Below are 12,037 nucleotides of genomic sequence, written 5' to 3' on the forward strand. Positions count from 1 at the left end.
GATGAAGCCCAATTCAAACTTAATGGAACTGTCAATAGGCACAATTGTGTTTACTGGGGTGAAGAAAATCCTCACATTACGAGACTGAACCGCGCGCCCCAGCGCGCGGGCACTCAATGAATAACTGTCTACGACTCTATTACGAAAGAAATCCTACGAATGATTTATCAATGGGTTTTCTCTCTGTTAATAAATGGAATAAAACACAATAACAACACCTAATCATACTATGATGATTGACATATCTCCACAGTAACTTGTACTTAATGAACACTTCGAAATGTACTGGGGACCTGAGCATATTCGAAAGCGGTTCCCATAATTTAAGGAATTTCCTATCCAGTTTTGATTAATAGATGAAAGTTGAAAAGACACCGAAACTGAATTAATAACGTGTAACTCAACATTGGTGTAGATAGAACCTCCATAATCTAGGCAATCGTTTCGGAATGCGCTCAGGAAACTATGATGAAAATATTGAGTTTTTATATATTGCAAAATTTTAACTAAGTGTAAGTGACTGTCCAAGTACTTAAAGGTATGATCGCAACTCTCATATCTAATTCTAGCGATATAACTCTTTAAAGACGTAATTTTTTATCATATTGTTGGTCCTTTGTTCACCAAGGAAGAGTTGCAGTGACCGCCAAGATCGAACACGTGAAAACGCAACATATAATTGCCCATGATTAAAGACATCTTTTCGAAGATCGAGTCCAATTCTATTGAATGTTTGTCCTTGACTTTTGTTGATTGTCATCGCGAATGCCAGTTTGATAGGAAACTGTCGACGTTGGAATGTAAAAGGGTAGACGTCCTCACAATAGAGAATGATGCGATGAATGAAAACGATCTCTCCGGCCTTGTCGCCCGTGAGAATTCGACATCGTAGGAGATTATTTGCGAGTTCTAAAATTTGTAGCCGTGTACCGTTACACAATCCTTCATTGATACTAAGATTTCGAATGAGCATAACGATACAGTTGTGTCTACGTTTCAACTCATGCGGCGGGAAACCTGGTGGACTTAATGAATTCAAATACTCTGGGAGTATTGCATCTGAAATATCTCCATTGTCACAGTTTTTCACACTGTCTATGCTGGTATAAATCTTTTCCGTTGTTTTATCGAAGTGTTCTACAACTCGATTGTTTATTTCTTCAACATCAATGTTTCGTGCTGATAGTATTGCGACATTTGCAAATTCATCGAATTTTCTCTTCTCTATGAGTTCTTTGCATGTTGATACAACTATATCAGCTGTTCGTGGAGCTATACACTGTTCTGGTGCTAACAAATTATTGCTGGCATCAGTTGAACATCCATCACCTACAGAAAGAAGATATCTGGAGAACTCAATTTCTCCTGGGAGAGTACGCATATTTTCAGTCAGTGCAAATATGGAAAAATGTTTCCACAACACACTGAATTTGATCGATAAATTGACCATCTCAGAGCGAGTAGCGTGAGTTTTCACTGGTAATAACTGCCTGAAATCACCGCCCAAAATCATAATTTTTCCTCCGAATGGCAGGTTCACATTCGTAAAGTCACGAAGTGTTCGATCGACCAATTCCAAAGCGTATCTCGGTGCCATTGGAGCTTCATCCCAGATGAAAACATCAACTCCTCGTAGATAATCAGCGTTTTGAGACTGATTCTTAATGTTTGAAACAGAATGGGAGAAAAGAGGAACCGGCATACCAAAAGTTTTATGCACAGTTCTCCCATGCGGTAGTAATATTGCCGCAATACCTGTAAACGCCATTGTGCAAATTTGTTTTCCTCTTCCTGTCAGTATATGATAGATTGTGGTGTAAATAAATGGTTTACCTGAACCAACGGGACCATCAATGTAAAAACATGTATTTGACGAATTATTTACCTCCGAAGAAACTACATCGAAAATTTTATCCACAATTTCCTTCTGCTTGACGTTCAATCTTCGATATTGATCAAGACCAATTTCTGTATGCTGTTGGAGCATTCCTGCATCTATGGACTCGGTAATATTATTTGGCACCTCTTCCATCGTAGGCATGGTAGGAAAACGACTCAAGTCTGAACCTTCTTGAGTGAGAAATGTATTGATTTCAGCATACGCTCTTCTTTCAGCTGTTTGAACATCGGCATCTCGTTGAAAATCTTGAGACATGGCATCTTTGAATTTCAACCATAATTCTTCTGGTTGGTTTGGCTGACAATATATCAAAATTCGAGCGTACAGACGACGGAGTTGTCGAGGCATCATCCATATTTCGCCATCTGTCATTGCTCGTTCCCATTCTGTATCATCTGCGATAAGTCCTAATGCTAGACAGGTACTGAGATACGTATCATACAGATATCCATTAACAGTTCTCAAATCCTCAAAACTAATTGCTCCGTTGCTTTTTATCAATAATAATCGCAGATGAAACAATTCAATTTGAGTGGGAGCTACCGAATACATTCGTCCGATAACATTGAATTGAGCTTTCCGTTTCTCCCATCTTGAGATCCCTGAATCTCGATTTTTCTTGAAAACGTAATGGGACGGAATTTCTGAATAAGTGAACTTCCTAGCTTCGGGATCTCGTTGATTTAGAGTGAAATAATCCATCAACATTGTTTATTTTTGCAATGCAGACCTTATAGCTTCATCATCGGCTACATCGGAACTGGTTAGAGTCTGTTGATTAGGTAGATGCACAGGTAATCTTACGATTGAATGACTTTTTTCTTGTAATATATGACTTAATATACGATCACTGGCTTCGACTGGGCTGACATATCGAGCCTCCACGAAATTACGAATTTCATCATGATCGATCACATTTTCACTATAACCAGGATCGGTAATCTCAACGGCCGCCGCATCATGGCCTTTGTAAACATATTTATATAGATACTTTACCGATTGCATAGATGAAACGACTTCAACGTTGATATGACAATTGTATAATTTCAATAGTGTGGGATTATAGGGAACTACAAATTTATTGTCAATTGTTTGTCCATTTCCACGGTTATAAACACCAGTGTTTCTGCGACGATACGTAGGATAACCGTTTTCATCTAGGGTAGTTTCGGCTTGAAAATCTTTGGGGAAATGTTTCGTACACTTACCTTTTTCGTTTTTACACCAACTGCCACATGGACCGTGAATCATGTTCTTCATTACGATTTGATGTAACGTGGGATCTTCGTCTGGATTTGGAATTTCTGCAGAAATATATTTATCAACTACATCTGGAGTAGTTATTTTGTGATTCTGTTTCAACGTTAATAATATGTGCACATGAGGTAAACCTCGTTTCTGATATTCAACGACATACACGTATGCAAGCACTTCGCCGAACAATTTATCTTTTATGATGGTTTTTTTCATCAACTCATCTTTTTTCCTGTGAAAAACACGTGAAACTAAATCAGGTCGATCAGATGGTGTTTGAGCGGGTAATAAATTTTCTTGTATTTCACGCCAGTTTGGATTGCACGTCATCGTAATGAAGAGATCCGGTTTACCGAATTTCCTTACAATTGACATGGCATCTTGATAGTGCTGCATCATGTTGCGTGGAGAACCCACAAATGATGAAGGAAGAATGACCATTTTTCCAACTCGACCATGAGATTCATCTGCTCTTCTTTGTAAATGATCTCTTAAACCTTGATACGTGTCAGAACGTAGCTTTTCTTGATTATTTCTATCAAATGTCAAACGGTCTCTCTCAACTTTGACGTAGCTGTCAACAATCCATTGTTGGAATAATGTGCCGCCTTTGAGAATCACATTGTCGTCTCTGTCAGCCATTCTGTACTTTGTATAAGCATTGCGAGTAACTCGTCCAGACCTGTTCGTCAATGGCATTTTGTCATGCCATCCTCGAGTTCCGTTGGGATAGAACAGTGGATAAATTCACGGTTCAACATTGGGATCCATGGTGCTGATATACGTGAGTTCTTTCGTAGCTTTGACACGGATTGAAACGTAAGACTCTGGGATTTCGCCGTCCGCAGTAGTAGTGAATATCGCTGCGACTTCATTAATCTTCTGGAGATTATATCGTCCACGATCCATGCCTGGTTTCAAAGAAAACAATAGTTGCATCTCAGGTTCCACTCCTGATTCTCTAGAATTTAGTCTCGATTGCAATAGTTCTTCGTGCATCATTTGATATGATCGTGCAAAGTCATTGCATTCCCGAAGTGCGCTATCGATTTCACCTACCAATTCTGCATCCAACGTTGACATTTGATTGCATCGAACATCAGTTGCTTCATTTTGATCAACTTGAAGAGCTGACCATATGAAGGACATTCACTTTCAGAAGGGTACAAACTCGTATTAATCTGGTAATAAATTTGGCCGTTAATTTTAAAACAATATGGTCCAGGGCGTCTTTCATCAAAATTCACCAAATTTGCATTGACCGAAGCGAATGCGAAAGAATTATTATAACTACGTATACGCTGAAGAAAATGATTGGATTTTTCATGCTTGCCGTCGAATAATTCACGCAATATTCCTGGTGGTTCAGGTAAAGATTCTAATCTCACAGCTCCGTGACCACAACAACTCTGGAATGAATCTTTCTTACCTGACGTTCGCTCAAATGCAAAATGCTTCGCGTTGCAATGACAACAAATCATGTCCATGGGTCCTATATAGTGTTCAGCAATACTTCTTTCACTTCTTTCTAGCCTGGGACCTGTATTTCCAATATTTGTATTAACGATTCCTGACACCGTTGACATGCGTTTTGCTTGTAAGGGAATCCATTCTGAACAAACTACCGAATCTTTAATGGTTGGCTGTTTGACTGAATGTTGTATGGGAATATCTAGGTCAATTCTATGACCCCGAAGGTTAGCCATCTGATCAACTCGACGTTTTTGTCGACGTAATTTCTGCTGGGCTGTATTCTTTTCACGCCTTACCTTTTTCAATTCTGCTTCTTCTTCTGGTGTTCGTTGGATCTTTCTTCTGGGCATTTTATCAATCGAAGTAATGACTACAATTGTTCAATACTACTAATTGATAGGGAAAATGATGATTTCCTACAGATTTATTGAATTTTGTGGCTAGATAAATCAATTGTGTTTGCTGAAACTGAATGATAATGGTTGGTTTTAAGGGAAGAAATTATTAGAACAGGTTATTTCAGAAAAAAAAAATCATTTATTTTCTTCTTGAATATCAATAGAACCTTTGGACTCAAACATTCAGCGTGTTTATTCTGTTATTACAATTGCAAGTAAATCTCGATCTATTTTGTTTCGTTCAATATCTAGTGTTTTGTCATATTAAATGGAAGTTTCCGTATCTGTATTCAAAAACTTGAAACTGAGTTTTCGGTTTTGAATCTCTGGAAAGTTGGATTCTTGTATTGGTTGTATGTTTCAGTATCTGTATGAAAAGACTCGTGACTGGTTTTACGGTTGAAAATTTCTGGACTCTGAAATTTCTGGCTCCGATTCTGTACGACTCGATGTGAGTTCTAGGACCTGAGTTCTACGATTTGTGTTCTAGGATCTGGTTTCTAGGATCTGAGTTCTCGGATCTGATTCTCTATGTGTAAACTCTTGAAACTATTTTTTCTTGAAAATCTGTAAATGTTTCGATGGGATAATCACTGCAATGTTCTTGATGCTGACAATCACTTCAGGAAGGAGTGCGAGGAATCTGAAAAGAAAAACATTCAATTTCAATACAGAAAAATTTCATTCGTAATGAAAATTTCAGTCGAATGCACGAAAAAAGTATCTGCTTACCTTGACTGAGTGATTGAGGATATGAACGGAGCACAGGATTTGGTTCTTGACAACTCGAGTGAATAATGAAAGAATTAGCCCATCGACCCCTCAGCGCTCTGAAATTTATTTCCCTGCAAGAGAATCACGTTTTGTATTCGTTGTGCATCGTTATTATCATCTAAGAGTAGAGAATTCCATGCAAGTAGGGCGACATGAACTGTGAATGGAGGTTAGGCGTATTTATTTACCTACAGACATGAAATTTTGTTTCAGAGCCTAATTTCTCGTGGAAAAGAAAATTAAAGATCATGTAATTTATTGGAGTCATCATAGATATAGAAAATACAAATGAATCTACTTACTGTAGTTTTTTTCTCCTACGAAATTCAATGGACCATTCGAATCTCTTCGTGAGTTATCAATTTTTGATATTTTAACATCAAAGAATGAAACTCGATGCTTTTTGGTGTCTCACAACTTCCGGAACTGTTAAAATATGATTTCTGAATTGTTTTTAGATTATAACTATTCAATAATGTGGGAAACAACAATACTTCTGTTTTATATTGACAAAATAGCACCCAAAGTCTCGTGTAGCTCATGCTCTTTCCATGAATATCCACCCCAATCCGCATGAACGACCGTCGCAAATTTCTCCTTCCCGCAATAATTCCTTTCCCTCATTTCAAAATGAAGAGAAAATTGTACCAAATTCAATTAAAAGTGATGTTCGTTTATTTATTTCTGTTTTTTATGACAAAAAATTTCTGTTTTATGACAAAATCACCCTTTATTTTCCATACAAACATCTTACAAACGGGAAGAGAATACAAAGAAACATTACGTTACATACATTATATGGCAATGAGGATAATGGGATTATTACAATTTTGTTTCACTCATTTTTTCGCTTTTGAATAACAATATTTTTTCAAGTGCATGCTGTTTGCTTGAATCACATAAAACATAAAATTGAACTTTTTTTAACTGAAAAATATACACAACTATCTTAAAGAATCGATTGAAAAAAGGTACACAATTATCTTAAAGTATCGATGGAATACAAACAATCTTTCCATCTATGTATGAGAAAATGGAAATTCGATTCTACTCAAGATGTGTAACAATCATATTCGTCAGAGAACTTAATTAGTCTTTTTCTCATATTAAAAGTATTGATTATGCAAGAACTGTTTAAAAATATTTTTTGTAGGCTCTAAATTATCTACGATTCGAATCTTTGTTTCTATTAATGCTTTGTACATTTGGCCCTTGAATATCACGATTAGTTATATTTTGATAAATTAAATTATTTTTCACGAATGAATGTCACAAATTGGAGTTTCCAATTAATTTAAGTCTCTAGTCTTTCTCTAGTCGAGTTTAGGTTAAGGAAATACTGCTCTAGTGCTTTGTACATTTGGCCCTTGCATATAACGATTAGTTATATTTTGATAAATTAAATTATTATTACTCACGAATGAATATCACAAATTGGAGTTTCCAATTAATCTACGTCTCTAGTCTTTCTCTAGTCGAGTTTAGGTTAAGGAAATACTGCTCTAGTGCTTTGTACATTTGGCCCTTGCATATCACAATTAGTTATATTTTTATAAATTAAATTATTATTATTCACGAATGTATATCACAAATTGGAGTTTCCAATTAATTTACGTCTCTAGTCTTTCTCTCGTCGAGTTTAGGTTAAGGAAATACTGCCCTAGTCAATTTATAGTTTTTTAGTCTTTGAAAAGAAGTTATCGATAAATCTAGTCTTTCTCTAGTCATCTCTAAGTTAATGAAATTCTAGCCTCGAATAATTTTTTTTTAGAAAGTTAAGTCCTTTACGTGACGAAATTATTTTTTACATTATGATTGTTCTCTTGAAAATTTTTTTCTCAATCTCCATGAAATCACAGGGAATTTAATTTGAGAAAAATCTACGAAAAGATTAGTGATAACAGCAATAAATATTGTCTCTCAGTTGAAATAACAGTACAGATAATAATACCCCTTTGAACCTAGTCATTCTTCTCAATTGACATCGCTCTCTGAATTTCTTCTACACCCTGACCGTTCGAGAAACGTTTTGGTTCCGGTAAATCTCCAGTCGAGTAGCGTTTAGAGGTCGCTGAGATGATCGCTTTTGACATTTCTTCCTCCGTAGCCGTTTTACCCTCGATCAAAACGACATGACTCATGTCTGGAACTTCGAAGTAGTACTCGGGATATGCCTTGTTTGTCTTCAAGACCCTGGACTTCAGTTTCCCCATGAGCTTGACACACGTTCCAACCTTAATCTCTTTCGTCTCCTTGAAAATAGCAATTTGGACAGCGAGTCTGTGTTTGCCATTGACAATGCTGCCTCCACCGTACGAAGCTGAGAAATGAACAACTTCAACGAATGGACTCTTGATGAATCCAGTAACTGACACTGGAGCGTTTTGGTGACGAAGTAGAGTTTCCATGGCAACTTCAGGGTAATTTTCTGGGACAATTATTCCAGCTCCATCGAGACTTCCCAGATATTTTATGGTGCTCGCTGCCTGAACGTTGAACTCCACATCAACAACGTCTTCGTTCCCATGATAAGCAGTATTGACAGGAGTAATGCAACCCATAGTGATATACATTTTCTGTAGGGAATTGTTTTTTTTGTAAACATAAATGTGTTACCCATAGTTCACGGTTTTCGATTAATGAATATGAATATTGATGATGAAAATTCTGTTGTGACAACTAACTATTATTAACATGAAGAAACACCTGGTAATGAGAAATTTTCGGTGAGTTGACCTTGGCGACATTGTCCCACATCAGTACACGAATCCTCGCTCCATCCCCATTGTTCATTACGAACTTTAGCAAAGTTTTTTTTCCATTGCTGACAGTTTTCATCCCATCAATCTTATCGACGTAACCTGAGAGTATCCTGTCAAATGAACAAAAATCGATTTCCTCGATATCCTACAATTTCTATGTCAATCTTTTTTAGTTTTCTACCATGAAAACTAAAAAAGAGGTCGTTGATATTAATTCTTGAGTGTCGATGAAACGAATTTGTTAATGCCATGTGACTTGAGAGGTTATGGTGCGTACTTTTCTATATTGGTTTGCAGAGAAATTAACAATTAGATTAGAATAAGAAAAAAAACATGAAAACTAAAAAAGAGGTCGTTGATATTAATTCTTGAGTGTAGATGAAACGAATTTGTTAATGCCATGTGACTTGAGAGGTTATGGTGCGTACTTTTCAATATATGTTTGCAGAGAAATTAACAATTAGAATAAAAAAATACTTACACAGCTGTGTCTCCCGTCTCAAAATTGATAATTTCCTCAGTAGAGGTAAATGGATGACTTTGCACTGACATTTTTCACGTGGATTTCGTTTCGAAAGATCACGTAATTTGGAAGAACGGTTGCCTGGTGTGATTACCGAATGGTGAAAAGGAATAGGTTGGAAATTGGCGTGGGCACGTGAACGTACGTTGACAGCTGGCACACCAGGTGGAGCGAACGTCTAACCAATGATATGAGAATATTTCAAATGAAAAATCTCGCGGCACTGTCAGTGAACCAATAAGGAATCGTGCCTTCACTTTTGCGAGATTTTCGATACAATCGATTGTGACATGTGTGTCCCTTTTAGAATAGGACAATTGAAAAAGCTGTAAATTTGCCTGGTGTAAATGTGTGGTGCGGTTTGTCTTCAAGGGGACTCATTTAACCTTTTCGATTTGAAGGCACTGTAACTGGTATTAATTACCTAACAATGCTTGCTGATTCCATATTTCCTGCCATTCCTGCATTATACGGTAATGATGATTTTTATTTTCAATAAGATGGTGCTCCGCCGCACTATCACAGGGACGTACGAGCTTACCTGGATCAAAATTTGTCGGGCCAGTGGATAGGACGCAGGGGGCCAATCGAGTTTCCAGCACGCTCTCCAGACCTTACACCACTGGATTTCTTCTTGTGGGGCACAGTAAAAGATGAGGTGTACAAACGTAAACCACATAACGTAGACATTCTTTGTAATGAGATTCCAGCAGTGTGTAGAGAAATCTCATTGCAAGTTTTGATACGATGTACAGAATCAGTGGTGACTCGTACTCAGAATTGTATTGATGCTGCAGGTCACCATATATGTTAGGAACAAATTCCACTTGCCGGATATGGGGATTACCCCATTGGGGTCGGCTTTCCCGCCAAATATCACTGGACAGTAGCAATGGAAAATATGTTGAAAAAATGAAGAGTGCAAGACAGTCACATCCATATGCCAGCAGCAACTCATCAAACATCTTTGAACGAGATCATGTCCTGAATGGACTTATTTAATGAGGATAACAATGATAATGAGAGTATGGTGAACCTTTATCCTTTTTTCCCAGGAAATCCAAAGATCTCCTCTAGTCAGGTAGCAGGCAACTTCATGAGGAGCTAAATGATGCATCCAGCCCGCTTCCTTCAGCTGTGTCATTATTGCATCGCTCTATGGGAACCCACTCTTCGCCTTTTTCGTCATCAAACATCGAAAAATTTAACGAATTGTCGTTATTTCCTTGAACTACTTGAAGACATCCAATTGAATGTCCTGAGGAATTTATTTGAATTCGAAAGAATTTCGATTGCTACTCACGTTCGCCTATTTAGCTAATGCCTCAGGATTTTTTGGATTTCCTTGGACAAAGTGGATTTCCTTGCATCCGATCGAAATTTTGAGTTTTCGTTGCTGCACAGTAGAAAAATTCCCGCTGCAGCAATTGACCCTGCAGCGAACGAGGTTTCGCATTGTTTTTTTAATCTTCAATTATAGAACAAACGTTTTAAATATTTATATGAAATCCATATCAATGGGTGAATATGATTTTTTAGATTTTAGTGATTGAAGTTTCTTTTCTAAAAATGTCTTGATAGATTGACGTAGCCTCTGGGGGATGAGGATCATATAAAATACAAAAATAGTCACTTTTTTGTAGAGATCTCGAAGTTAATAGTAGAAAAATCGTGGACTGAGGGTGGTAGACTGGTCCGGCTTGGGAGTAGAGATTGGGGTGTCATCTTAGGTCGGCCAAAGCTCGTTATCCAGGGCTTTCGCTCCAGGTGACGTTCAAGTCGGAGAAGTCCTTCACTTTCTCCCTCAGTATCGAACCCTACCGTTTGTTGGGCTCATTGGGGTTTTACATAACCATTTTTCTTTTCGAAAGGCGTCATTAGGGGGGGAGATGGGGAATTTGAAATTTAAAAAAAATTTTGAATTTCTTCCTCACCAATTTCATCGAGAAGTGGTACTCGAAGGTATTTCGTGGCATTTAATTTTGCAGAGTATATTTTGAATAATTAATATATTATGTAACGTGGTAGATTTTTCACTAACTAAAAACTTACCATTTAACCCGCCCTTTTCCCTTGATGCTCTAAAGGGCGCCAGTTATTTTTTGTCTCGACGGAAAATAACAAACCGTAAACCTAACCGAAGCGGATAACTCACGACAACGGACAAAAACTCTAACTAAAACGTAAACGTAATGACTTAAACGTAATAACTTAAACTGAAGGGTCAAGGGAAAGGTGGTATTTGCTCGCGCTGCTCAGTATGCTAGGTAGTGGAGAGAGGGGTGGATTCGAGGGATAGGGCGAAATTAGTCCGACTAAATGGAAGGAATCGAATAAAAAATCCAAATATAAATTTTATCGATTTTTATTGATCGATGGCCATATAACAACAAAAAAAAGAAGACTAGAGAATGTGATAGATTCCACGAGTCGTGATGCTCGGGATTTTCTGACGATGGGTTGGAGACCCCGTAAATTATTTATCCCCTGCTTCAAATATACAGGGTGTCCCAGAATTGCACGTCCAAACTTTAAACTTAAGTTGGGGGTGAAATTCTGGATCGAAAAGTCCTGAGCGACTTTTTGATCAGATGCACCCTCTTCAAGTTATTGAGGCTTGAAGTTGGACGAATCAGGGGCGTGGAATACCCAGTCGCACGTCGGTGAGAAAAACATGCGAGTGTAGTGGTGTCCCCACCATACCGTACTACTCCCCTGCCGCGGCAGAAAGGGATGACTGGTGGCGGAGGGTAAGAGGAAGGGGAGGGAAATAAAAAAAATGAACACCCGCCCGCTACATAATAGTAGATTATGACATGAGGACGATAGGTGGAGGATTGTGAGAAGTGTGAAGTTTGCAGCACGAGGCGTGACAAGTCGCAGTCGAGGCGAGCCGGAGGCTTCGCCCCCCCCCCCAGCGAAAAACAGAAATAGACTTAATTAAAAAAAAATT

General features: G+C 37.9%; 2 protein-coding genes across 3 annotated transcripts; both read right to left on the minus strand.

Moving 5' to 3' along the window:
- Positions 1–5,177: 5,177 nt before the first annotated feature.
- On the minus strand, positions 5,178–9,616 carry LOC135171196 (uncharacterized). 2 transcript variants are annotated; one of them, XM_064137581.1, is made up of 5 exons: positions 9,043–9,616; positions 8,506–8,671; positions 6,102–8,375; positions 5,758–5,870; positions 5,178–5,668 (listed from the first exon to the last, which is right to left on the minus strand). In XM_064137581.1, the coding sequence occupies exons 1-3, from the start codon at positions 9,111–9,113 to the stop codon at positions 7,761–7,763; spliced, it is 852 nt and encodes a 283-aa protein (XP_063993651.1). In that variant the 5' UTR covers positions 9,114–9,616; the 3' UTR covers positions 5,178–5,668; positions 5,758–5,870; positions 6,102–7,760. The 2 variants fall into 2 exon arrangements, with proteins under 2 accessions (XP_063993651.1, XP_063993649.1); XM_064137579.1 differs by having other exon boundaries at positions 5,758–5,987.
- An 82-nt stretch (positions 9,617–9,698) lies between these two features.
- Positions 9,699–11,785, minus strand: LOC135171355 (cryptochrome-1-like). Its single transcript, XM_064137840.1, is given in 9 exon segments — positions 9,699–10,049; positions 10,121–10,261; positions 10,388–10,424; positions 10,426–10,548; positions 10,716–10,764; positions 10,767–10,901; positions 11,240–11,300; positions 11,476–11,640; positions 11,759–11,785. Coding segments are annotated over 9 exon segments (1,089 nt in total).
- Between the last annotated feature and the right edge of the window lie 252 nt (positions 11,786–12,037).

This window comes from Diachasmimorpha longicaudata, chromosome 19, assembly GCF_034640455.1.
Source record: "Diachasmimorpha longicaudata isolate KC_UGA_2023 chromosome 19, iyDiaLong2, whole genome shotgun sequence".
NCBI lineage: Eukaryota > Metazoa > Arthropoda > Insecta > Hymenoptera > Braconidae > Diachasmimorpha > Diachasmimorpha longicaudata.

Excerpts from the sequence above, each read along its gene's own strand:
- LOC135171196 (XM_064137581.1), bottom strand. The coding sequence starts at position 9,113 with ATGTCAGTGCAAAGTCATCCATTTACCTCTACTGAGGAAATTATCAAT. Across the intron at positions 8,672-9,042 it reads GAGACGGGAGACACAGCTGT|GATACTCTCAGGTTACGTCG; the intron begins GTAAGTATTTTT and ends TTCATTTGACAG. Across the intron at positions 8,376-8,505 it reads CGAAAATTTCTCATTACCAG|AAAATGTATATCACTATGGG; the intron begins GTGTTTCTTCAT and ends AATTCCCTACAG.